Source organism: Pagrus major, chromosome 12 (assembly GCF_040436345.1).
Source record: "Pagrus major chromosome 12, Pma_NU_1.0".
Classification (NCBI taxonomy): domain Eukaryota; kingdom Metazoa; phylum Chordata; class Actinopteri; order Spariformes; family Sparidae; genus Pagrus; species Pagrus major.
Genome location: NC_133226.1, coordinates 621119 through 646482, shown reverse-complemented (window position 1 = coordinate 646482; position 25364 = coordinate 621119). Strand labels below are relative to the sequence as shown.

Sequence of the window (25364 nt, the reverse complement as noted above, 5' to 3'; positions counted from 1 at the left end):
AGTACAATCAAAAGCACAAAGTCTTCACTTCATTCTAGCTTGTGTTTCAAGATGTGATTTACCTTCCTATAAACTTGAAGACAAGTAGACTTTTTAGATAAATGGGTAATAACTACTTTACAATTATTTTGTTCTCTTTTTTTGATGTGTGCAGCATATATTGTTCTTAAAAGCTAAGAAATTAACTGTGTATCTGATAACAAGGTATGGAGGCAGATACCTGTTGTATGTAGAATATTAGTGAAGAAAACCCGATTGTAACATACATGGTAAAAAGGAGGACTGCAAAGATCCTGCTTACTTTTGGAAAATGAAATGTCACTTGTCACTAATCTAATTTTATCTCATCTAATGTTTTTTACTCAGGTCTCTGCAGAAAGGTTCTTGGCAGCACTCCAGTGGCTCTGTGGCCTCAGGTGCAGGTATATTTTAATTCTATATCCAAGATTTTACTAATTTTAGGGACATAACAGGATCCAAGTGGACAATTTAATTTGCCTCCATCAATTAAAAATGTAGCAAAAAAGGCCCAAAATATATCAATAGTGGAAAAGTAGGACACCACTTTTTTTTTTTTTTTACAGCACATGTTTAATACATGTTTCTCACTAAAGATCCTCTTGATGGTGATTAGAAAATAAAATCTAAAAAGCACTAGCTTTTGCTTTTCTGATTTTATTTATTTTTGTAAATTAATTAAATTGGAAAACTGTAACAAGGCAGTTGTGAGGACATTTAGAACAACCTCTGCTAGCATCATCCTCTGCATCTCTTTTACAAATGCTTGTATCCTTACTGTTCCAGCTAAGGCCTCATACAGTGCTGAGGGTCAGCTCCACACAGTGATAGAGAAGAGTCCAGAGAGCAGCCCCACCACAAAGCCCCGGCAGGGTGGAGGCTTTCCCCAGCCTCCGACTCCTACTACACCTTCCTCCGGACCTGTAAGCCCAGCCCACCAGTCAGGCCGGTTCATTCTACCCACAGGCAAGTACCCTGTCCCCCAGCCTGAACCCCACTATGCACAGATACCCAGCACCAGCCCCATGCCAGGCTCCTCTGGAGTTTACCCCGCCCTGGCCAAGGAGAGCATCCGACAGCAGCACCAGGGGGTGCAGGGCATCAGAACAAGAGAGGACGGAGTTGCAGAAGGGCAGAGGGATAGACGAATGTCAGCTACAGAAAACGGATACCAAAATAACACTTCTTCAACACCTGCCCCTGCACAGCTGAGGACTAAATCACATGAGACAGACAGGTGATTTTAATCTGATATTTCAACCAACGACAGCGTTTTGAGTGTCAACATTACTACCAAGAAGCTGTAAAAAGGTTGCCATAGTAAGTTGGAGCGTGTTCTCAAAACCGCACAACTTTATGCTTGTCTATTTGTCGAGATGTTGATGGGCGTCCCAGATGCTCAGTCATCAGGTTGTCCGACACTATGACAAAGACACATGATTAAATGAGCAGTTGTTTTTTCCGATGCTCATTTTCATTCCTGATGATCTATCCTGATCTATCCTGATCCTGATCTATCAGGTTGGGACATTGGGCTGATACTGCATACCTGGTTCAAGTTGCTTTCATTTTGTGCTATGGGACCTTAAGAATTTTTCAAATTGGCCCTTATTGCTAACTCAGGCTTCTACTTTTAACAGGCCTCAACAGGAAGGATCTAACTTTGGTCTCTACAGACCTCGCCAGAAAGCTGCTGGAGGGGGATCAGAGGGCCAGACAGGGGCCCAAAAGCCCCAAAACCACCATGGACATCACAGTCAGAGCTTCCAAGGATCCCATATTCATGAAAGCCAGGGACCTCACAGCCAAGTGTTCCAGGAACAGAACCAGGATTTCCATAATCCCCACATCCAGTTGAACCCTGGACTCAGGCCCCTATCCTCACAAGAGTGGAGGGACCCCTGCATAGCTGTTCAGTCCAGGGGAGACAGGAGAAGGTACGGTATGGAGGGATGACTGTTTCCAATTATGTCTCTACAACATTTTGAATTTCTAGCCTCTGTTTCTGTCACTTTATGAACTTCCTTGGAGATTCAACAAGCAGCTTGTTAATGACAGTAAATTAATGTGTATGAGTGTGTTTGCCATCAAAGGGTCTGCTGAAGTGACTTTGTGGCCTGCTCAGTAGGATTTGGGAGGTTTCCAGTTGAAGGATTTCTGTCAACTCTGAAAAATAAGTCGCTGAAGAAAGTCTTAACCCTTACTTGAAGAGCTTGGGCTGTTGTCAGCCTGTTATGATCATAGGAGCATTTGTTTGGCACAGTTCATTTCTATTCTGGCGGGCTTGATCTGGCTCAGACTTGGGCCAGTTCTGATTTATTCGGTTTTCTCTTGGCTGACATGTGACCATGGTATGGCCTGCTTGTTGCACAAATCTGGCACACGGGAGTCAACTGCCTCATCAAACTTGAGCTGTTAACTGATAACTAATCAAATTGGAGAGGATGTTGGTTTAACATTAACATCATGCCACTGGGCTTGGCAACAGACAAATCCAAACAACACAAACTCATATGTTGTCAAATTACGCATATTCCATCTAATATAGAAGCTTCCTAACAGTGAATAGTTGGTTAGTTCATCCAATGGCTGGAAGTCAGTGATGATGTCTTTTTTCTCTCGTTTTTTCTCACTTCCTGTCCCCCATTTCTCCTCCTCCTTCCATGCCTTAAGATCAATGGAACAGACCAGCATTCTTTCAGAGGCAGTTGTGTCCTCCAGGCTCCCTCAGGGACAGGTGCCACCTACCAACTTAGCTGAGTACCCTCAGCATCAGGCCCCTCCCACATCCACCTCCAAGACTTCTCCCCGTCACCCCAGTGACTCAGCAGCTCTGCAGTACCAGCATTGTGACGAGAGAGAGCTAGACAAAGACAGAGAACACCCACTGACCCGTCTGGAGATCGCCCTCGCCGAGGTCCAGCGATGCACAAGCCCCGACAGTGTTGTCTCTACCAGTAGCCATGGCAACAGCAGCTTTGGCGATGGTAGCCAGGGACCATCCCGCAGTCTCTCTGTCCTGGAGAAGGTCAGTCGTTTTGAGCGTCGTGAATGCGCTGGAAAGCAGCGCAGTCACAGCACCACCAATGCACAAAGCAAAGCCACCCATCTTAAGGTACCTCAAAACTTCACCTGTTTCCTTTTGATGATTAAACAGAGAAAGATTTCAAAGCACACAATGAGCGTCATTCACAGTTGTGTATTAAAAGTACCATTTAAAACAGAAATTCAGTGGTATGCATATTTTGACTCTTTCCAAACTTACCTCCTACATTTTTTTTTCTAAATTCAATGCTTTATGTTTTCTGATTTTGAATCAGACAACTGAGAAAGGCTGCAGCACTGCCTGTGGAGCAGATGACCTCAGAAACATGCTGGAGAGAAGCACCAATGGGACCAAAGCCCACAGGACTCTGAGCTTCAGAGGAGGAAGCAGCAGCGAACACATGAAATACAGGTAAACATACAGTACAGTATTTGCTCCATGTATCGCAAAATCCATGGCATACCTTTAAGATTGGCTAGAGTCAAGCTGAATCACATTTACTGGACATTAAAAGGCTGTTAAAGTTCTGTGTGGTGTACAGGACCACAGCTGATCCCAGTTCAGCCCTCCAGAGGAGCCGCAGCAGCTTCCAGCTGGAAGAACCCAGGGAGGGTGACAGCGGCAAAGACTTCCCCTGGAGACAGGACATTCAAGAGATGCTGGGCTCCATGCAGGACACATCCTTCAACAGGTCAGAGTCCAACGAGGCCAGAGTCTTCCAATAGGTCAGAGTCAGATCCTAGTCCTCCAACAAGTCAGGTCAGGGACCTCACACAAGTTAGAATCCTTTTGCAGGTCAGAGTCTTCCAGCAATGTCCTTCAATAAAGTCAGAGTCAGATCACAGTCCTCCAACAAGTCCCTTTTCCCTGGCCTGGAGTCTGCCAATAAGTCAGAGTCCCTCAACAGGTCACAGTCCTTCCAACAGGTCTGAGTATTCCAACATGTCACAGTCTTCCAAAAAGTCTGCGTCAGGTCAGTGCCTCCAACAAGTTAGAATCCTTTTGCAGGTCAGAGTCAGGTCAGAGTCCTCCAAATGGTTAGAGTTAGACCACAATACACAGAGTCCTTCAACAGGTCAGATTCCTTCAACAGTGTCAGGTCAGTGTCATGAGTGTTTCTGAGCCACCCTGATGTTTGATACTTTTCTCTAATCAGGTCTTACAGAGACTCTGTGAAAGATGCCCAGTCTAAGGTCCTGCGGTCCACCTCCTTCAGACGAAGAGACCTCAGCTCCTCAATCAGCCTGCCATCTCCTGCAGCTTCTCCTCCCGTCTCCTCCTCAAGCAGCCCTCAGCCTCCATCCATCCCTGCCAAGCAGCACTCCCAGGAGAAAAGAGGGCCAAAAACCATGCCCAAGCCACAGGGTATCCTCATCACACCACAGTCACCGCCACCGGTCACTTCCCCTCACACCCCAAAGGAACGGCATGCGGTCAGCCCGGATATTCGAGGCCCGAGCCCCCCAGCCCTGCCCAGTGTCCCACCAGTTGGACCACCTGTTCTGATTCGGATCTGCGGCCGTAAGCGTTTAGCAGCAGACCAGAAGAAGCGCTCATACTCAGAGCCAGAGAATTTGAATGAGGTCGGGGTTGCGGATGCTGAGACTGCTGCCCTCTTCAGGCGTGGAGGAGGTAAATAAAAACTGTCTCAATATCTTCCTCATATCCCCAAATAATCCAGTCAGTATTACAGATGTCACAATGGTATAGTGATCAAATGTACTAGTGTCCCACAGAGGTTCTTGAATGCACACACAAACACTCAAAACTAAACAAAAAAAATCTAATATGTTTTGACATGTTAGAAATTACTAAAGACAAAAACAAAACATGGAAAGGCAACAGACATCTTAAACAATACTATTGTATCATGAGCCACTTAGCTAGCTTTATGTTATACCGTTTTTTTTATGTTATATAGTTTTCGGGTTACTGTCAAAAGTTTAGTTTGTTTCCACAAATTCCTATAAAGGCTCGCTTGGCCTCCCTAGACTTGACATCAACAGCAAGGTAGCTGTAGTGTTAGCTCTATGCTTGGCAACAAGCTTAGTTTGGGGAGAATCAGGCTGGGTATTGAAGCTGACTACTTTTTGAGTACCGGTGAAATCCCTCTGTACCACCAAGTACTGAAGACTATTAAGTACCAAAGCTAGCATCAATTGCTAGATACAATTTTTAGTTGTTTGTTTAGTTAGTTTGTATTGTGTTGATCAGAAAAATTCAGATTTAAATCATAATTTTGCCAATGTTTTTGCAATGTTTTATTTATGAAAAGTTATTCTATGGCTGCTTTGTCTTGAGATAGCATTATACATTGATCCATCTGAGAAGTGTTGTGCTCACATCACACAAGGCACCATTATGTAGTGCTTCATGCAACAGTAATAGGGAGCTTTGGGTTAAATTTGGCTATCAATAATAATGATGATCAGGGATAATTATTAATTATGATTAATAATAAGCTCAAATTTACATTAGATCACCTTGGGGCACCACCCTTGAAGAAGGGAAAAGATAGCCAATTTACCAAATCAGTCTCAGAAAAGGTACTAAACTGTTTGTAACTCTGATTAATAATTAACTTAATAACTACAACCAATATTACCATAACAGCTAGTAATGGTTGAAGGATTTTGGAGTTCTTGACAGAGTAGAGGTTGGCAACATTCACTCTTGTACAATATTAAATAGGCAGCTTGAAGGTTCAGAAGTCTTTTATTTACACAAAGATGAAAACACACTAACATGTACTATATACAGGTGTGTGTGTGTATGTGTGTGTGTGTGTGTGTGTGTGTGTGTGTGGCAGAACAAAGAAACAATGGTGGTCACTGATATCACATGTGGGTGTGATATGCTCCAGGCTCAAGGACTGTGTGTGTGTGTGTGTGTGTGTGTGTGTGTGTGTGTGCGTGCGTGTGTGTGTGTGTGTGTGTGTGTGTGTGACGTGATGCCAGGTTATAGAAGATGGTTAGTTGCATGCAAAGACCCTGAGTCTATGTGAAGCATAATTCAACTAACATCGAATTAGCCGTCTAGGAAAGCAAACTGTCAATAACCTGACCTGACATCACATTGAACACATGTGCATTACATCAACCGGAGTTTAAAGTCCTATGCTTAGCCATGCTATGCTATGCTATGCTATCTAAGCCCAGTTCAACGTTACTGGTCTTTGAAGAAAAGGTGCTGGTGGTTGCAGAAGAACGTTGGGATTCCAATGTTGAATGCTGTTCTTGCTGTGCAAGGACGGGTGAAAGTCGGCAGAGGAGGAAACGGTTCGCTCCTTTCCTTTGCAAGGATAGCAGCTTGGTGCTAACTTGCTTGGTGTTCCTCAGATCGTGAAGTTAGCTGGCAAGCTTTGTGTCGCAGCTGCTGGTGCTAACTGATCAGGAATACTGGCAGGACCTCATGTCGCTGCAGTGAGGAGAAGTTCTTTGGGCCTGCTGCAAATGCAGCTTGCAGCTCTCTGCAGCTGTTAGGCCCAGAAGAAGAGATCTTCAGGGCAGGCAGCCCCGTGGGGGCGGGATGGAGAGGAGCTCTTGAGGATAAGAAGTCGAAGGAGTGGAGGGCGTTAGAGTAAGAGAGAGAAGCTTGAGGAGAAGTGAGAAAGAACAAGGAAGGTGCTGGAGTTTTGACTATCTGATCAGAGGGGGGTCTGTCACCCTGACCAATAGAAGCTCAAAGCTGAATTTTGCACCTAGGTGTAAAGAATTGGGAATTCTGGGACACTGAGATCAGTTCAGAGTCCATTTTGAAATCCACAATGAATGACTTCATCTGTGGGTCCCAACAGAAGCGTGGCATATTTTGCTAAACAAAAATGAGATTATACAGTATATAATAATTATATAAACATGTACTATTTAAAGTAAGATATTTTAAAAAAAAGTTGTTTTGCTTTTTATACTGAATCTCGAGTTAAGTTCTGGCAACAGTATTGAAAAACTGCAAAGAATATCTGACTCTCCAAGGCCTTTTTTGAAACTTGAACTTTTGCATCACACAAACATCAAGGAATATTGACAGCTCTGGCCAACATTCAGCATCTGCCTGGATACTGCTTCCCAAACTAAATTAGCTCGATAGGAATGTCAGTATTTGGCATATGGTATGGCACATCAAAAACATCTAGAGTCTGTATGTGGCTAACCATGGGCTTTGACCCTGATCTCCCTGTCTGTCAGAGACCAGCGTGGCAGACCGGCGGAAGATGTTTGAGCATGCAGCCAGTCGCGTCACAGACGGGGCTCTACAAAATGCCACGACTAGGCCCGACTTACGGCAGCTTCAGCACGATGCTCTGGCTGAGTATGTGGACAGGAAGACAAGTGTGAAAAGATACAAGGAAGGACAGAGGAGTGGATCAAGACCTTGCAGTGCTTATATACATCCAGAAAACAGCAACTGTACAGGTTGGTGGAGGGAGGAAGGGATGAAAAAAGATGAGTGAGGGGTGACTTAACAGATTGGAACAATCTGTTCCAATGTTCACTTTTTTTGTTCGTCCTGTTCTTTCCTCTCTCACTCCTCCTCTCCAGTCTCCTACTGTCACTCAGACACCCTTAGCCTCTCCTCCACCTCCAGCCTGCTCTCCCTCCAGGAATCGGGCACTGATAGAAGCCTCTCCTCTGAAGAAAGGCGTCTCTGCTCCACCCTTCCTCCAGGAGCAGACCTGCGGAGTTTCCAGTCCAACCTCTTCTACCCAGGCAAGGTGACCACCCCACGGCCTCCGGTGCAGCCACAGGCAAGGTGATCAAAGCCAACACCAGCTGCATCAAACCATGTCTTTTACCCATGCTAGCAATGTAGCATTATTGCCAACAATATCAGTCTGTCAGTTGGCTGGTTCACTACTTTGGGCCAGCCTGAAATATGTCAACAACATGGATTGCACATTGGACATGCATAGTCCCCAGATGATGAATTTAACTGACATTGGTTAGCAGTTCAACATTTCTAGTTTCTGTTTTTTCTTTTGAATTGAATGCCATGGAATTTCATTTAGACAAACGTGTACAGCAGAATGAATTTTAAGAACTTAATTTACATTTTAAAATGAAATTGGATTATTACATTATTATTACAATTTCATAACTCCTCTTCCTGGTTTCTACTCTCAGTGCTCCTTCTGGTTCCCCTCTTGGGTTCCAGGCCCAGATCATCTGGGATCTCACCCCTGAAGCAAGTCTCAGTAGACAGGGTCAGTCTTCCAGCAGAGACCCAGGCCTGGTCCACCTGCAGCTTGCTGCAGATCCTCAACCCAACCTGGGACTGTCTAAGCAGCTCAATGGCGCTCTGCAGAGGGCCGGGTCAGCTCGTGGCTCTGGGAGGTCGGCTTCTGCTGAGAATCTCCTCGAGAGATCCGAGGAAAGACAAATGATTCCTCAACACTACCGCTCCCGCTCCTCCCCCACACAAGAAACACTGAACCAGGTAACACTGTACAGTGTTTTGGTGCCTAATACATCTTCAAAGTTGTGGATCTTAAACTGAACCAAATGTATAATAGCCTTGGAGACAGAAAGAAAAGACAGATTTTGTTCAAATCAATGTGTGGTTTTATTTGGCCAGATCTCCCAACCCCCGTTCAAACATGTACCCCTTTGACACTGGTCAAAAAATCCACAAAACAACTAACCTCTTGGTTTTGTCTTCAATATGAATGGGTACAAGCGTCATTCATTTCTAGATCATGTGACTCTGCAGTAGCCATGGGGGGGGACACATATGCAATTAATTCCCTTTTTTTAGAGGGTTTACCTGCGTTTCAAAAACCTGCATATATGTGCTAATTTCGGTATAAAAATGGTTATACTGCCTTCAACACTGGAGGTGTTGATGCACATGAGTGACAGCAAATTAGTCAGATCAATCAGATTCCCTCAGACACAGAGGTGTTTGGAAAAACATGGCTCAGGAAATCAACATCTTCGTTGTAGTACATCATCAAAATCAGAATCAGAATACTTTATTAATCGCCGGGGGGATCATGGTAGCAAACTGCCTATACAGAGCTGAGGATAAAAACTACATCCTTGATACTAAACATACCTGCAGGCTTTGGGCTGGTGAGAGGCCAATTCTGAATGTCTCAACTACTAGTACCCAAGAAACAAAGTAAAAAAATTAAAGAACTATCATGATGCCTTCACAGGAATAAAATATCAGTATAAGATTATAGAAAACAAGGATTAAAAAAAAGCTGTATTTTTTGCCATCCATTTGGATTCTAAATTAAGTAAGTCAATAACTTGAATAGGCTTCTGAGAAATCCTATAATCGTGGCCTCCTTGGCATTACCATCTATTTGATGACATTTAGCCATTAATGGACATTTGGCCCTGAGTCACACAGGAAATACCCAGAATCCTCAGAGTTTCCTGTGAGGTGCCAGGGAGCCGGAGAGGGTGGCTGGGCGCTGTCCGATGTGGATGATGGCAAAGATAACACACACACGTATACATACATGATACACACATCTACAGAGTTCTTAAAGGAATGCAGTAAAGGATGGATTTGTCTTTTATCTCTGTCAGTGATCAGAGCAGCCTGTGTCACATAAACATCATTAGAGCTCAGACAGACAAACAGACACTCTGTCCTCTTACTTTAAACAATAGATTTCTCTGCAGGGTGGTGGCTGTCCTGCTGTGTTGGATTTGTTAATTGAAGCAGATGACAAATAATTTGAAATGTCCCTGAACTTTTGCACCAGCACCAACAATTTTCTACACTGCATAAAAACACAACTCTTTTGTTGTCTTTTAATGCACTTGATTGATGTAACACTGTGTGTGGTCTTTGATGGATGGGAACGTTTCTAAAAATACAGTATATTTAATCAAGGCTCTCACACAGACATGTTAAAGTTTATGGTGCAGAGCTGTAACTCGGCTGAGTGGAGAAGCAGTAGACATAAGGCCTGTGTTGTGTTTTTATTTTATGATAAGGTCTGTGGTCAGACATGTGATTGCTGATGCACCGTTTGGATTTATTTTTGGAACTAGGTCAGAGACACAGAAACAGGAATACTAAATGTTTATAGCTAGAAAGTACACTTTTGGAATAAAGTCGAATCAAACAAACAATATAATTAACAATAAACAGTATAATATGTAGTACAAACAAACAAGAGACAGAGTGTGATCTTGTTGGCTTCTGTTAATTACATTACTGACCTTAGAACTGTCACATTGTTATCTAAATATCAACACTGATATTTTTTTCTTGAAGCATTCAGTTTTAGATGAAGATTCATGTTCACCACACTGAGTCAAATAGTTGTTTTGTAGTGTAGTAGAAAAAAATATTTATAAAAAGCATAACTTAAAGCTGCTGTAGTGATATATTTGTATTAAAATAAGTGTTAAATACTGTGGCCCTATATTCCAACAGTAATCACTGTTCTCCATAAGAGCTCGTGAACACACAGAGAGCAGAATCCTCATGTTTGCTGCTGTCTGGCAACTACCGCTGCACATTCCTGTAATGACAAAGAGAGGACGGAGGAGACTGCTAACTGCAAAACGGACATGAAGTTAGCTAAAACGACGATAACACTCACAGCAGCTTTAATTTCTCAGTATGCTGGGACACATTATGTCAAAAGAAGTTGAAATCATCCATCTGGACCTGAGGATTATGTCACAATATAATAAGATGAAATAAAAACTTTACTGACCCCCAGGTGGGAGATTCATATTGTTATCAATTATAAATAGTATGAAATATATGAATCCACATGGAGAGGATAAACAGAAGTAGTGGAGGTATCTTAATAAAACAGCCTAAAAGACTCAACTTTGTCTGTGTCTGTTTCAGGACTTCTCTAAAGGTGACATACGAATGTTTGGTGTCTTCGTCTCTGAACCTGGACGCCACTCTCTGGCTGGGGACAGGTATGTTACATCTGCTATCAGACCATATGATCATGTGACCAAAGAGCTGTTGTGCAGACTAGGTTTTTTCACCTCTCCCATCCTGTCATCTCATTTATCACATCTCTCATTTCAGTTCAGTAAACTTAATTAAACACACTGCATAAAACAAGACACTTTAAATAATTATATCAAATTATTATGCATATTTTGTTTTAATGCTTCCGTGCCAGCATTAGCCCCGGCCAGAGGCACTATGTTTTCGGGTCGTCCGTCGGTGTTGTCCATTCTTGTGGACATGATACCTCAAGAACAAATGTCCACTTGGACTCAAGGATAAACTGATCAGATTTTGGTGGGCAAAGGTCAAAGGCCAAGGTCACTGTGACCTTATGGCATCCCATTCTCGTGAACCAATATTTCAGAAACACAGAGAGGGAATTTCTTTAAACTTGGCCCAAACATCCACTTGGACTCAAGTCAAGACTCAAGTGGTAAAACACATTTTTGGCCATTACTCAACAATTCATATAAGTATGACAATATTTTACCCAAATGTCTAATAGGATGATGTTTTTATTATTATTAGTGTTTATATCAATGACAATGACATTATAATATTCTGCACTGTTCTGGCCACTATTCAACACCATAACTCAGGAACAGCAACTTGACTGGTGCATGGAGGCATACAACTGCAAGGCAGTAATTCTAGTCTCACAGATGTTTTCGCTCCGATGCTTTGTTTATGACCCACAACAAATTTTTACTAGTTTGAGCAAAATATGAGACTTCTGTTTGTTTCCTGCTGAAAAATATCAATATTTTAGCTCTTCTCCATAATAGGCTGTTAACAGTTAGCCAGTGTGTGTGTGTGTGTGTGTGTGTGTGTGTGTGTGTGTGTGTGTGTGTGTGTGTGTGTGTGTGTGTGTGCTTTAGGCTCTTTGCTATTTTAAAACCAACGGTGGCCTTGTGCCCCACTGCTGGCACCACAATGTGAGAGAGAGAGAGAGAGAGAGAGAGAGAGAGGGAGAAGGAGAAGGAGAAGGAGAAGGAGAAGGAGAAGGAGAGGGAGAAGGAATGAGGAGAAAGGAATGAGAGGGAAAGAATGGGATGAACAGAGGATGTGAAACATAGGAGGTAAAAAGAGAAGAGCAAGGGTGGAGTTATAGGAAGGATAGATGAAGGAAGGTAAAGGAGATGAGATGTAAAAAGATGGAAGAGAAGGAAGTGAAAGGGAAAAGATTAAGTCTATGGAGAGGGGAGGAAGAAAAGAGAAAAGGAAACAAGGAGAGGAGAAAAGGAGAGATGGAGGAAGAAACTGAAAGCAAGGAGGAAGTAAAGATGGAAGCAGGATGAGGAGAGATGAGGAAGAATATGAAGAGGAGAAGGGAGGAGAAGTGTAGAGAGGGTGAAAGGAAAGAAGAGAAGGGAAAGGGAAAGGGAGTATTCCTTGGTATGAAAGAAGGAGAAGAGGGAAGAGTTGGCAGTTAAAGATAGGCGAGAGGTGATCGAGAGGCGAGGAGGAGGAGGATGAGGGAGGAAGTTAAGAAAAGAGATTAAGGAGTCGAGGGTTTAGTAACAGGAAAGAAAGGAGAAAACGTTGAGAGGAGTGAAAGGGTTCAAAAGAGGCTAATGCGAAGAGAAGTGAAGGAGAGGAGTTAAAGGAGGGATGAACTGAGGAATTTAGGATGCAGAGGAAATTCCCTGGCACTGAGACTAACTCCAGTCCTCACGGATTTATTATTTAAAAAACGCTAAAATATGTTTGCTCTCAAAATGTGAAGGTCATAGGTCAGTTGAGGAATTCTGTGTGTTTGTTTACACAGATCAGTCTGGTGTCTCAATAAAACCAGGAACATGAATGCACCACTACTGAGAACTGAACTTTAAAAAAATTTAATGATCACTGTGAAGAAACAGGACAAGTTAATGATCATTCTAATGAAGAACATATGTGAGGGCCCATAGTAAAGTGTTTTTTACCTGTTGAATACAAATGACATGTACTGGTGTTTAATCATCCACCTCTTCTTGTATTGTTTTCCTTTCATCCAAATAGTCTTAAGTCCAGCTAATGTCCCCTAGAGGCTGCAGTGTTCTTTGCAGCCACAATATGGAGGAGTTGATCAGGGCACACTTATGATTTAGTTATTCTAATGGTGTTTTTCCACCAGCACCTTTGGCTGCAAGTCAAACCGAGACACGGCGATTTGCTTTTCCATCACCACTTTTACTGGGCCGAGTTGAGCTGAGTGGTGACTGCCCCGCCAAGGGCCAAGCCTCATGACATCTTGCGACTGAGGCCAGCCCGTGACAAGCACCCGTCTCCCCCTCAAACAAGTGTGTGTTACAAATCGATACTCAACTCATGTCTGTGAAGGAAACCTGAGAGAAAGACGTTTTTAAAAAGTCTGTGTGTTCAGCTCTCAGAACTTTTGGAGCTAACTGAATCTCTTTAGATGCTCTCATCCCTACTTTGAACTACTGCTGTTTCATTATCTTTCAGCTTTCAGCTGTTTTAGGAGTCATGTTTGGTGACTGCTGGTGAAAACACAACATTTTCTGTAATGCTGCTTCATAATAAAAGCTTTTAAATTACTTAATAACAGGGGGGTTTTATTGTGAAGAAGTTGTAAGAAATGAAATGTGTTTGTAACTGAATTAGAGGAGCCACTTTGTTAGGGTACATTCAGACTAAATCAGGCAAATGTGGCAAAACGCTGCAGGCTTGTACAGTGGTGTGGGGGAATGTCACTCCATGGTTCGGGTGTTTGATGTGTCAGGAACCCATGTTGATCAGTTTGCCCAAAGGTGGAGCTGCCATGTTGTTATGCTACTAACATGCTGGTCCTACTAGTGATCCTTTGTCCACATTGACGGATTGAAAATAATAGTAACAACCAGGATGCAAGGCAGATCATTACTGTGTGTTTTAAACTGGGATAAACCGAGTGATCACAAGTATAACATAGCACTACACAAAGAAACGTCCATTGTGTTCCCTCTGTCCTACAGTGATCGTCAGCATCCACGGATGCATTTTAACTGATGCACAATGCCAAACTGAGTGAATACACATGACACATAACATTACAATCCTCTGTGGTTATAGTCATTAATGCTGCCAGTCTGATCAGCAGCTTATGTGATTGGCCACCTCAATGCGATGTGGCTAGTTTCTCCGAAAGTTGAGTTGGTTTCAATTCTTTCTGCTGCGTTTTTTTTGCCCAGCATCGCCGCAACCAAAATGGACTGCCCTCACTAATATGAATGGGAAGTCCTGTGTTTTTGCCACACCACCTAATTTGGTCTGAAACCTGCCTTAGTGTACATTCAGACCTAATCCAGCGTTGTGGCAAAACGCTGCAGGTTGGTGCGGTGGTGTGGGAGTGTTACTCCATGGTGTGTGACGTGTTGGAAACCCCCACTGATCAGTCCTCATCGACAGATAAATACAACAGTAAACAACCAGGATGAGGCAGATCATTGCTGTGTGTTTTAAATTGGGGGACAAGACTGAACCGAAGTGAAAGTGAAACTTAACGCTACACAGAGAAATGTTCCCTCTGTAGTATTTATCCATGCTAAAGTACATGCCCTGCTACTGACCCATTCTGCTCTGTTTATGATCTTCGGTCATGTCTCTGACACAGTAGGTTAAACATGCCAGTCCTTCAGTGTTTGTTTGCATTGACAAATGTGTTTTAAAGTGGTGTACAAAGCCAAACTGATTGAATACACATGAAACATTACACTCTTCAGTTTCTACAAAAGTTGACTTGGCTTCAACTTTTCTGCTGCAGCCGACTGCGTTTTTTGGTGGAGCCCCCTGCGGCACGCAACGCAGCAGCCAAAACTGACTACCCTCATTACAATCAATGGGGAAACCTGCTTTTTCGCCACAACAATGGATTTGGTGTAAATGCAGCCTTAGTGGTGATTCTTCAATAGGGGATCAAGACAAGCGTGTCATTAGTTAAAGACATACGGCCAGTTGTGGTTGAAATGCAAATTCCTGTTATGCCAGGATGCCACACCAAGTCAAGCTAGGTGGAGCCAGGCTGGCAGTTGTATATGGAAAAACACCTTTAGATATGCAACCACAACCAATATAATCAATAAAGCTGTTATGCGGTCAATGCTGAATTGCTCTGGAGCCACAAAGGCTTTATATTACCTTTTTACAGTGGTGTAGTACTTCCCAAGACCTGTGAACACACTTTAATGTGTAAAATTGGTGGAATTACCCTTTATCTGTGTTTACAATAAGAAATATGCTCTGATAAGTGACCATATTACCATAGTAGTAATCAAATTTAAGAAACGTCTCTCTGACACAGCCCTGACTTAAACTGAACATTCTTATTATCTGAAAATCTGTCTGTTGACATGTTCCTCTCCTTTTTAAATTCTTTTTCTGTTTGTCTATCTTTCAGACCTGCAGATATCCAGGCATCAGGGGGCCTTGTCTGTGTCCAACACTCCCAGAATAGTCCCAACACCGTCCAGCTTGCAGGATCTTCACAAGGTGCGCAAAATAAAAAAACACATAGTTGTCAAACTTGTGGCTTTCTCTCAGCTCCTTGAAAGAAACCATGTGCAGACTTGTGCAAACACTTCAACCGACATGTAGTTTTTTTTTATCTGGCTTTTTCATTTAATTAATCATCAGCTGGAGATGATAGGAGCAAAAGTTAATGTTGTTTAGGAACTATACCTATAGTAGTGAATTATGCTGTCAGCAGCATCTTATGATTAGCATCCATTATATTCCATAAAAATATCTCATTGTACTGTGACTCCCATTTGAATCCTGTCTCTGTCCCTTCCTTCTCTTCTGATCCTAGACGTGGGCTCCTCCCACACTCCCGTCACTCGTAGGGAGCGACAGAAGAATAGTGAGCGGCAGCGAACCAGCAGTACCTCCACCTTGGCGGCCTCTGTTGGCCTGCCCTGCCCCTTCTCCACATCTGGGGCTCAGGACGGAGGCAGCACTGAGTGGCATGCTAGCGAGAGGCTGAGCCAGGCGAACTTGGATGCCATCACCTTCCCAGGCATCCCAGGTGATGGAGGTAACACTACCGGCTACAATGAAACCCTGGTGACAGGCAGGCAGACGGTACACAGTTTGAGTGACGCCAGCATATTAGAAGACACTGCAAAGGACATCTATAGACAGAGAGCCTTCAGTTTAGAGTCGAGAGGAGGGCATTCAGCAGAAAACACCAAAATGGTTTCATCCCCATCAAACAGGAAGGACAGCGGGAGCTTCATTCCATCTCCTCCTGCATCCTCCCATCCATCCATTCACCAGCACCTGTCCTCACTGCGAATCTCTGAGTCCAGCCTCTTCAGCTCCATTGACCAGGAGCAACCACTAGAAACAAGCGTATTGCAGGCAGACTTTGACGAGGTCTTTTACCAAAATCCTGCCCCTCTGTCACCTCCTCCGCCAATCCAAGAGACAAGCATAATTGAGGAGTTCCCTCCCCCTCCTTCTCCCCTTGAGTTGGAGCAGGAAGCTGGACAACCCATTGTTGGAAGGTTTGCTGCACAAAAAGTTTATATTTAAACTTAAGTTGAAATATTATCATAATCACTTAAACAACTCCATCATTTCTAACAGGAAGTCATTGCTCCACTCCCCTCCAATGTCCCCATCTTCCTCCATTGTTCCTCCACCTGTGTCCAGCCTTCCTTCCCCTGAAGCCACAGTCCTCCACTCTGTTACCACATCCTCTACAACCGATGATGGCCTAGGTCCGGAGTACCAGCCCCTGTCCAAGAGAGAACAGACATCTGCGGAGCTGCGAGTGGAGGCACTGGCCAGGCAGCTGGTGAGTACCTGAAGTCAGGAGTTACCTTTAATAAATGATGCTGTAGCTAGTTCTGACTCTACCTTGGTCATTGGACCTTAGTAATTCAGACTTTGCCATTATTATTGTATCTAGTTCCAACTCTTATCTTTGCCATAAAGACTTGTTCAGACTGCCTTAATTGTCTTACACAGTACTGACTGTACCCTTGTTTCCGCACTCAGTTCTGACTTAATTCTCATAAATGTTGAGTTCTAACTTTGCCTTTGTTCTCACAACTAATCCTGACTCTATCTTTGCCTTCATCCTATTTTTGTCCTCTAATTCTGATTCCGTGTATCTAGTTCTGACCCTACCTTGATCAGCGTTGGTAATACTCACTCTACCTTTATCGTCATACCTAGGGTTGGTGTTGTACCTACTTCTGATGCTACCTTTGTCATGGTACACAGTTCAGACACTGCCTTTCTTGTTGTACCTAATTCTGACTTTGTTATCATCATACCTAGCTCTGACGCTCCCTTTGTCAAGTGTTCTGATTCTGCCTTTCTGATTGTACTTAGATCTAACTTTATTCTTTTGTTGTACTGTACCATAGTTTATCCTAGTCCAAGTACCTACTTCTGAGTCTGTCTTTGTCATCATACCAAGTCCAAACTATACCTTTGTGACCAAACCCACTTCTGACTCCTCCTTTGTTGTTGTGCGTAGTTTGATTCTTCCTTTTCATTGTACACAGGTGCTGCAGGACATCTCTCTGGTGCCCCTCTTTGACATGTGGGGGGCTAAATCCACGATAGAACTTATGGAAGAGATATTTCCAAACAGCAGATTGGTTTGTAAATCACCATGGCAGCACAGGGGCAGCAGCCGATTGGATGATAGGTAATTCTGGCATCATGTGTTTTGCCTTAGAATATATCAGTGATGTTTTAAAGCAGCAAGATGAGGTAATGTATCTAATTGTAGCTATAAGCTATAATAATTGTAATATGACGACGCTGGTGAAACAAGGTAAACTTTGTTTAAGTATCCTTTATACACAATTATTCACAAGGACTCTGATCTTGTGACAGGCAACTATAATATTTATACAGAAATAGCCAGTCCTCTTGCTGATGGTCTAGTTTATAGGTCATATAGTATCATATTCAGACTGTTTCATAACCAGTTAAAAACGTATTGCATTATGTTTACACAAAAAGGAATGGAAGAGTGTTTTAGTATAAACAAAACACTCCTTTTTGTGAATATATCCATTTATTTCCCCAAAATAAAATTATATAGGGAGTTTAAAAAGCCTTTTGGAGAACAACCTCTTGCTTTCCTGGTTTACCCGTGCTTAACCAACACTGGAGTCCACTGAACATCACATACTGATGATTAAAGCTGGAGGAGTATGACTGTGACTTTCCTTTAAAGTGTTTTATGTAACCCAAGGATAAAGACCTTCATGTTGAGTGTGTTTATTTAGCCACAAGACCAAATTTGCAGAAATTAAACTTATGTAACTGAAGGATTAAATGAACAGGATGAAATGTAAACCAGTGTTCTTCATTTTTTTGGTGTCTGCTGACAGCCTCCTATCAGCTGCTGACACAGAGAAGAAACATAAACCTCTGCTGTCTTGCATGTTGTGACCTATAAAGTCAGCGACATCTTGAATGTGTTTTGGTTTGTTGGTGAACATGATGTTCAGGGAAGAAATTGTTTCTTTTTGAAAAGAAGAAAAACAACCATTAATTCAGAGGCCTCATTTCTCTGTTGTACATGGCAAGGTAACAATCACAGAAACATTATGTGTTTGACCTTTGACCTTGTCTGAATCGTACAAATTTGATGTAGTTTTTCTCCAAGTTCTGAAGTTGGATAATCATTTAAATAAATAAAATATAGTGAAATATAGCAGAAATGGAGATGAAGCAAAATACAGTTTGGTGGCTTTGCTGCCAGGTCATGGTCGCAGCTCCAGCCTTCAATATAGCTGGATAGCTAGGGACCTGTGGATGAAGATAATGTCCCCATTCTTAATCCCACCAAAACTCTAATTGGTTGATTATTTCTTTACCTGTCATCAATGAAAACACACCAACTCTATTTGAACTGCTGGAGGTCTGGAACCAGGCTGGCAAGTTAGACAGTGTGGCCATTGTTAGCCAGGACAGGTGAGACCGGACAAACCTGATCAATGTTTCTCAACAGCAGAGAGTTTTCAACCACAGTGACTGTTTCACCGTTTCATTAAACTTAAAGATGGAACATAGTACAGAAGAACTGTGGACAACATTATTGTTCTGAGCCGTAACACCAGCTCATGTAAATCAATCATAAAGGTATCAGTGTCTACATGACTAAAGGGCTAAAGAGTCAGTTCAGAGGAGAGATTTGACAGATCGCTTCCTGCAGTCTAAACAACTGAACAATACTGCAGCCTAATGACCACAGTTGGTACTCTTTATAGACTGGTATTGACCAGTGTAATCGGGCATCAGTGTAAACTTTTATTGTGAACTTCTTATAATAGAAGCTCCTCTTCTGTCTGTTTGTGCTGTTGTTCCAATATCTTCTAATTAACCTAGTAATAGTAATAATACTTCAGTTCAAAAGCATGGTTCAAATCACGGGGGAGCTAAGGGGAGCTCGACTCCCCTGAAAGAGACACCTGCTCCCCTGAAAGCCTACATTGAGACATTTAGCGGAGCTCTAAAACACTGTCCACAGTCCATTTTTTTTGTTTTTTGTTTGCTCTGATAATTATATGCATTTCTTGATTCAAACAGTAAACAGTAGATTTATGTTGTTGTTGTTGTTATTTAGCCTTTATAAAACATTACCGATAGTATTAATTAGTTTTATTAGTATTATAAGTTTGTTGTAGTAACAATAATTTTTTGCAGTAATCCTGCAATTGACCACGCTGCCGTGCACATCCATGTATGGGCATGCATGTGACATGTTTAGTAGAGGGGTGCACTGGAAAATAGAGCTTCCCGGAAAGCCCCTGTGTAATTTGAACCCTGTTTAAAAGTATGTAAAGGTTGGAAGTTTTGCAGGCTGTACTTATATTGCTTTTTAAACTATGAATAATTTATGCTATAATGGTATAGCATAAAACATGGTCAAGATGTCTTGGATAAAAATGGCACAAGTATAAATTAATTACTTAATCTCTATAGTAGTACTTTTATTGTCTTTTCTGGACCTTTATTTTCAAATTTTCGCTTGGTTATTTGAGGTCTTTTTCTATCCATTGATTTTTGTTTCTTTCTATCTTTTCTTTTTTCTGTTCATGTTCATTGTAATAGTTGTCATGCTTTTAAGTACTTTCTTTTTCTGATGCCTACTTTCTCCCCTCTTTCTTTCACTCAAGGTAACATTCAAATGAATAAACCTACAAATTACAGATCTTGAGGAAACTTGAAAACTTGGCACTTGAAAAAATATAAAAATGTAGGTTTTTAAACAGTGGCGTCCCCTCTTAGGATCCAAGATGGTGTCATTGATCCTGCTCAGAGCACTGCAACATACCGAGGGAAGGAGACCAATCTGGATGAGGAGGAGAAAGACCTCAACACCAAGAAGGTAAAAAAGTATTTCTTATTAAACTTTTTACTGTTTTTCTTCTTCTTCCTGTTATTATTATTATTATTATTATTATTATTATTATTAGTAGTAGTAGTAGTAGTAGTAGTAGTAGTAGTAGTAGTATTACATGGCCAGAGCAGAGACCGAAACACAACCAAACCCACAACAGATGAAAAGAACAGCAAAGTACAAAAGAAAAGGAGAGAACTTCTAGACAGCTATTTAGACAATAACTTGTTTCTATCCCACCACCCATCCATGTTTTGATTCCGTAGTTTCAATTAAACTTCACAGCAGTAACATGAAACTTGAAGTTTTCTTGTGTTTCTCACCATGTCTACCAGGTGGAGCTGTGTGAGGCTCTGAGGCGCAGCGTGGCAGCTCTGCGACAGGAGAAGGAAGCACTGTGTGAGGAGCAGAGATGCCACCAGGCGCTGGGGGCGAGCATCGAAACACTGGTGCATGAACGGCTCAAAGCCAACGAGCGGGACAAGTATAGCATGTTCATCGGTACAACATCTGACTGTCACTGTACAAAAGAAATATCACAGAAATTTTAGTAATATTCAATGACCACAGTAGGAGCTGTAGTACTGTACCTGGAGTGCGTCAGAATCTGAAAATTGGTTGTGTTTGCAGGAGACCTGGAGAAGATCGTGAACCTGCTGCTGTCTCTGTGCAGCCGGATGTCGAGGATCGACAGATCTCTGCTCGCTCTGGAGAGAGAGGAGCTGACGCAGGAGGACAAAGCCGAGGAGAGGGTGAGACAGAACAGGATCTAGCTATCTTACAGTCTGTTTACCTGTTTACTGTGTGCATCTTTACCTACCAATCCATCTGTAACTTATCTTCACAGAACTCATATTAATTTGCTTTAAGAGCTATGGGACCATTTTAGGCCAAAATTAAGAGGTTCATGTAAATACTCTAGAAGTACCATGGAGGGCCACCATGGAGGAGAATAGATAATGAGTTGAATCTGTCTGTTAATGTTGGCTGTATCTTCATTTATGTGTGTCAGTCACAACCTGACATGATGAATGAATCACAGTGTTAAAGCTTTTTAGTGAACTCACATGTAAATGAAATATATTATTCATAAAGCATTCATTTATTACATAATTACATAAAAAAGTTATTGAATTTTGTATGGATGTTTTATTTTGATTGATATTTACTTATGTTTTGATAACTTTTATTTAAGAAAGTTTTTTAAAAAAGTGGTCCTATTATGTCTTATCTGGTCGTTTTGCTACATTGCTACCACTAGGTAGAGCTAAAGTAACATGTATCTGTTTTTCATCTGTAAGGTAGCAGATTGTCAGTTTTAGACAGCTCTACACTGTCAGACATGGATCAGCGTTCTTCCATCTTAGCTAGACTTTGTCGATATTAGTTAAACTGTGCTTTGACAGATGTTTACACTGTGCATATTTGTCCTGATCAGGGACTGTCTTTCTACAAATCACAGTCATGTTTCGATTCTCCAGTGGCATGTTGTATCCTTGAATGATGCCTCTGCCATCAGTGTATGAATGTGTGTGTGAATGGGTGAATGTGACAACTGTTGTAAAGTGCTTTAGGTGGTCAGTAGACTGGAAAAGTGCTATAGAAATTCAAGACCATTTATCATTCTTAATGAGTGAGAAGGTGGGTGTGAGGCAGGTGTGAAGTAACAAAAACATGACTCATTTAATGTACGAATATTTCATATCACCATATAAACTGAACATGTTAAATGTTAACATTTGGCTCATGTAATCTGTAAATATTTAGCTTGGTTGCATGTAAACCTAGCCTGGGAACCAAACAAATCTGCCAAGCTCATGTTTTATTTGCTCTGGAAGATGACCTGGCCCATGTTGGGCCAATCACGACCACTTATGTAATATGTGGTTAGTTTGATAGTATGACTGCCAGAGGAGGGGCGGATTTGGGAGTCCAGATTTGGGAAGTCACAAGTCACATGTTTTGACTGCTTTGATTGGTTATAGGTCTGTCCAATGCTGTCCTGTCTGCAGGTCCATGAAAGTCATTAGCATTCATCCTCTGGGGAACATTAATGTCTATATAAATGTGCATTTTCCGAGCAGATAATTTGACTCTGTTAGTAGCCTGTCCTTCTACTGTGACTTGTCAAAATGTTGGCAACGAAAAACACCTATTTTTCCAATCCATTCTAGAACCACACTGCTGGTGTTGTTTTGAATATGACATTTACAGTTGTAGTTTCCATTTGGATGTTGACATGAACAAGTAAGATTAATGGTACTAAATAAGATTCTGTGTAAACTGATGAATATTATGTTGTCTCCTCCTCTTCAGGAGTCCCTCCATCACAAGCGTTCTCTGCTCTTCAGTCAAACTGACGACGCTAGGGAGCTGAAGGAGAACTTGGACCGGCGGCAGCGGGTGGTCCACGCCATCCTGTCTGGTTACCTCACTGAACCGCAGCTCCAGGACTACCGCCGCTTTGTCAGCGCCAAACCCTCCCTTCTGATTCGCCAGCGGCACCTTGACAACCTCATAAGACAGGGGGAGGAGCAGCTGACTCGACTGGCTGAGAGCCTGCCGCAGGAGCTAGCAGAGGCTCATGGTTGGTCGAGAGCAAGTCCATTCTCATTATCAAGTCCCGCCCTCTGCTCTTCTCCTTTTCCAATGCTGCTTCCACCCTCTTTGATTCCAGGCCCCGCCCACTCAATCAGGTCCACCACTGTGACATCTCTGTAATGTCATTGACAGGCCACTGTTATGAGTGGCAGTGAAGGATGGGAAATGAAGAAGAGATAACGGACTCCCTAAAAACTCAAGTGAAGGAGCTTTACATGAAGGAAGTGGGCCTGAAACAGGATTTGGTCACACTAAAACAGGAACTGTTCACACTATAGCAGGAACTGTTCACACTGAAGTAGGAACTGTTCCCACTGAAACAACTATGCAGACTTTACACATAAAGAAGAAACACCTTTAATATGCCTCATTCTTACAACACCTGACTGTACATTTCTCCTCTGTGCACCTCAACATCAGAAGCCAGCACTGTGAAGACTAAACCGACTGCTGCCAACATCTCTAACTATCCTCTGCTCTGAAAGGTGATTTCAAAGCCCCTCAAGTTCATAGTCAAATACTATTCAGGACAATTCCAGTGCATTTTTTTCCTGCAATTTTCAAGCTCTCAGCAATGACAAGAGCAGCAATTTAAAGGCACAGTATGTCATTTTTCTCTCAATCTTTATGGGAGTTGTTGTCTTCTTGTTGAACAAACCACCATAACAGATCAAAATCTATCTGATGTGACTCAGGCAAATATGTTAACGGATGAGGTTATATATTAAAGTTATATTCACATTAGGATTTAGCGATATACTTATATTGAGGATAATCATGACATTTAAAAATTACATAATGATATCATGTTGTATGATAATATCACGTAAATTATCCAGACCCTTAAGAAAATAATTATTAAAATTGATTACAATGTAAGTACATCTCAACAAAAAAAACATAACAAAGGTCAGATGGACATTTTGGGAAAAGTTACATATTATGTCTTTAAAGCTGTAAATGTAAAATGGCCTAATGGCCTAAAACATCACCTTCATTGGCAGCTCAGGTCCTGCACACAAAATGAGCATGAGATCTCTTTGCTACAGCTTCAATGAAACTGATCATGGTGCAGATTGGTTAGACCCCATCACACTGGAATTGTTCTTAGTCCTGACGGTGTTTTCAGGAAGACGTTCCACAAATTCTTTTACTAATGACAAGACAAGGTGAGCAGGTGTTTTAAATGGTAAATGGTCTTGCATTTCTATAGCGCTTTTCCAGGCTACTGACAGCTCAAAGCCCTTTACAATACTTGCCACAGTCATCCATTCATGTGTGAATGCACTGCCACATTCACCCATTCACACACACATTCATGTGTGAATGCACTGCCATGCAAGGCACCAACTGCTCATCAGGAGCAATTTGGGGTTCAGTATCTTGCTCGAGGACACTTTGTCATGTAGCTGAGAGGAGCTGGGATTCGAACCAGTGACCTTCCGATTACTAGACGACCCGCTCTACCTCCTGAGCTACAGCCGCCCCGTTTTATCTCCCAAAGACAAAATACTATCATCTTTAAAATTAAATATAATTTTGTCACCTTGTCGAACCCTTCAGAGATTTCCATAAGACCTGCCCAGCTTTCACACATGTACACTCAACCTAGGACAATAATGAACAACCAAAATTGGAGGGACTCCACTGGAGGGACTGTTTTTATTTTACTGCTACAAAAAGAGATGATCACAAAAAGTGCACCTGAAGGTTAACTGATTGTCATATAATACTGTAACACTACTACTGTCACTACTGTCTGTATGTTTGGAGCTCCTAGCAATTTTTAGCAGCTTGACTATTGTTTGCAGCAGAATTTACACTGAATAATAAACATTGTTCCACTTATGCCTTTTAAACTGATGTGATGAAACATTTGATGTCAAAAAATGCAAAAAGGTCAGAATCAAAATATTTTCACAGAATGAAATGTTTGTGGATTTAATTTGGACCAAAATGTATTATTTTTTCTTCTTGTTCAGAGTTTTAAAGCATTTTGCTAGTGCCACAAAATCCAGTTTTTTTTATTTTACTTTATTTAATCTATCAGATATTAAGTCCACAAAATGTCAAGAAATAACAATAAATGCCACACTTTTCAAATCAAATTATATTTAATTTATAATGAGAGGAAACACAGAAAAGAGGTTTTAAGTTGATAAATAATGTAAATAATGAATCAGTTGTTGAAATTGCTGATAGAGTCCCGTCAGTCACCTAATTAATCAAACTGACTAGTTGTTTTAATATGTTAAACACTACACAAACACTATTTGTTTGATCAGACTGCCATGGTTGCAAACAGCTGCAAACCTACCATACATGAAGGATTAGAGACACAATATAATTTTACGTCAGTGGTTCTCCTTGTGGATATCTGTGAAATAAAACGATGTGCTTAAACAA

The 25364-nt window shown here is 41.8% G+C and overlaps 1 protein-coding gene across 1 annotated transcript in view; it reads left to right on the top strand.

The window, feature by feature from the left end:
• shroom3 (shroom family member 3) overlaps positions 1-25364 on the top strand; it is a 94636-nt gene extending 69272 nt beyond the window's left edge. Inside the window, exons 8-26 of the mRNA XM_073478546.1 lie at positions 367-422; positions 805-1255; positions 1659-1955; positions 2692-3133; positions 3339-3475; positions 3606-3755; positions 4221-4696; positions 7252-7479; positions 7606-7816; positions 8188-8500; positions 10889-10965; positions 15384-15475; positions 15795-16491; positions 16574-16784; positions 17503-17648; positions 20246-20345; positions 20693-20858; positions 20988-21109; positions 22674-25364. Coding sequence (XP_073334647.1) covers positions 367-422; positions 805-1255; positions 1659-1955; positions 2692-3133; positions 3339-3475; positions 3606-3755; positions 4221-4696; positions 7252-7479; positions 7606-7816; positions 8188-8500; positions 10889-10965; positions 15384-15475; positions 15795-16491; positions 16574-16784; positions 17503-17648; positions 20246-20345; positions 20693-20858; positions 20988-21109; positions 22674-23078 — 4777 coding nt within the window. The 3' untranslated portion in view covers positions 23079-25364. The remainder of the gene's footprint in view (positions 1-366; positions 423-804; positions 1256-1658; positions 1956-2691; positions 3134-3338; positions 3476-3605; positions 3756-4220; positions 4697-7251; positions 7480-7605; positions 7817-8187; positions 8501-10888; positions 10966-15383; positions 15476-15794; positions 16492-16573; positions 16785-17502; positions 17649-20245; positions 20346-20692; positions 20859-20987; positions 21110-22673) is intronic.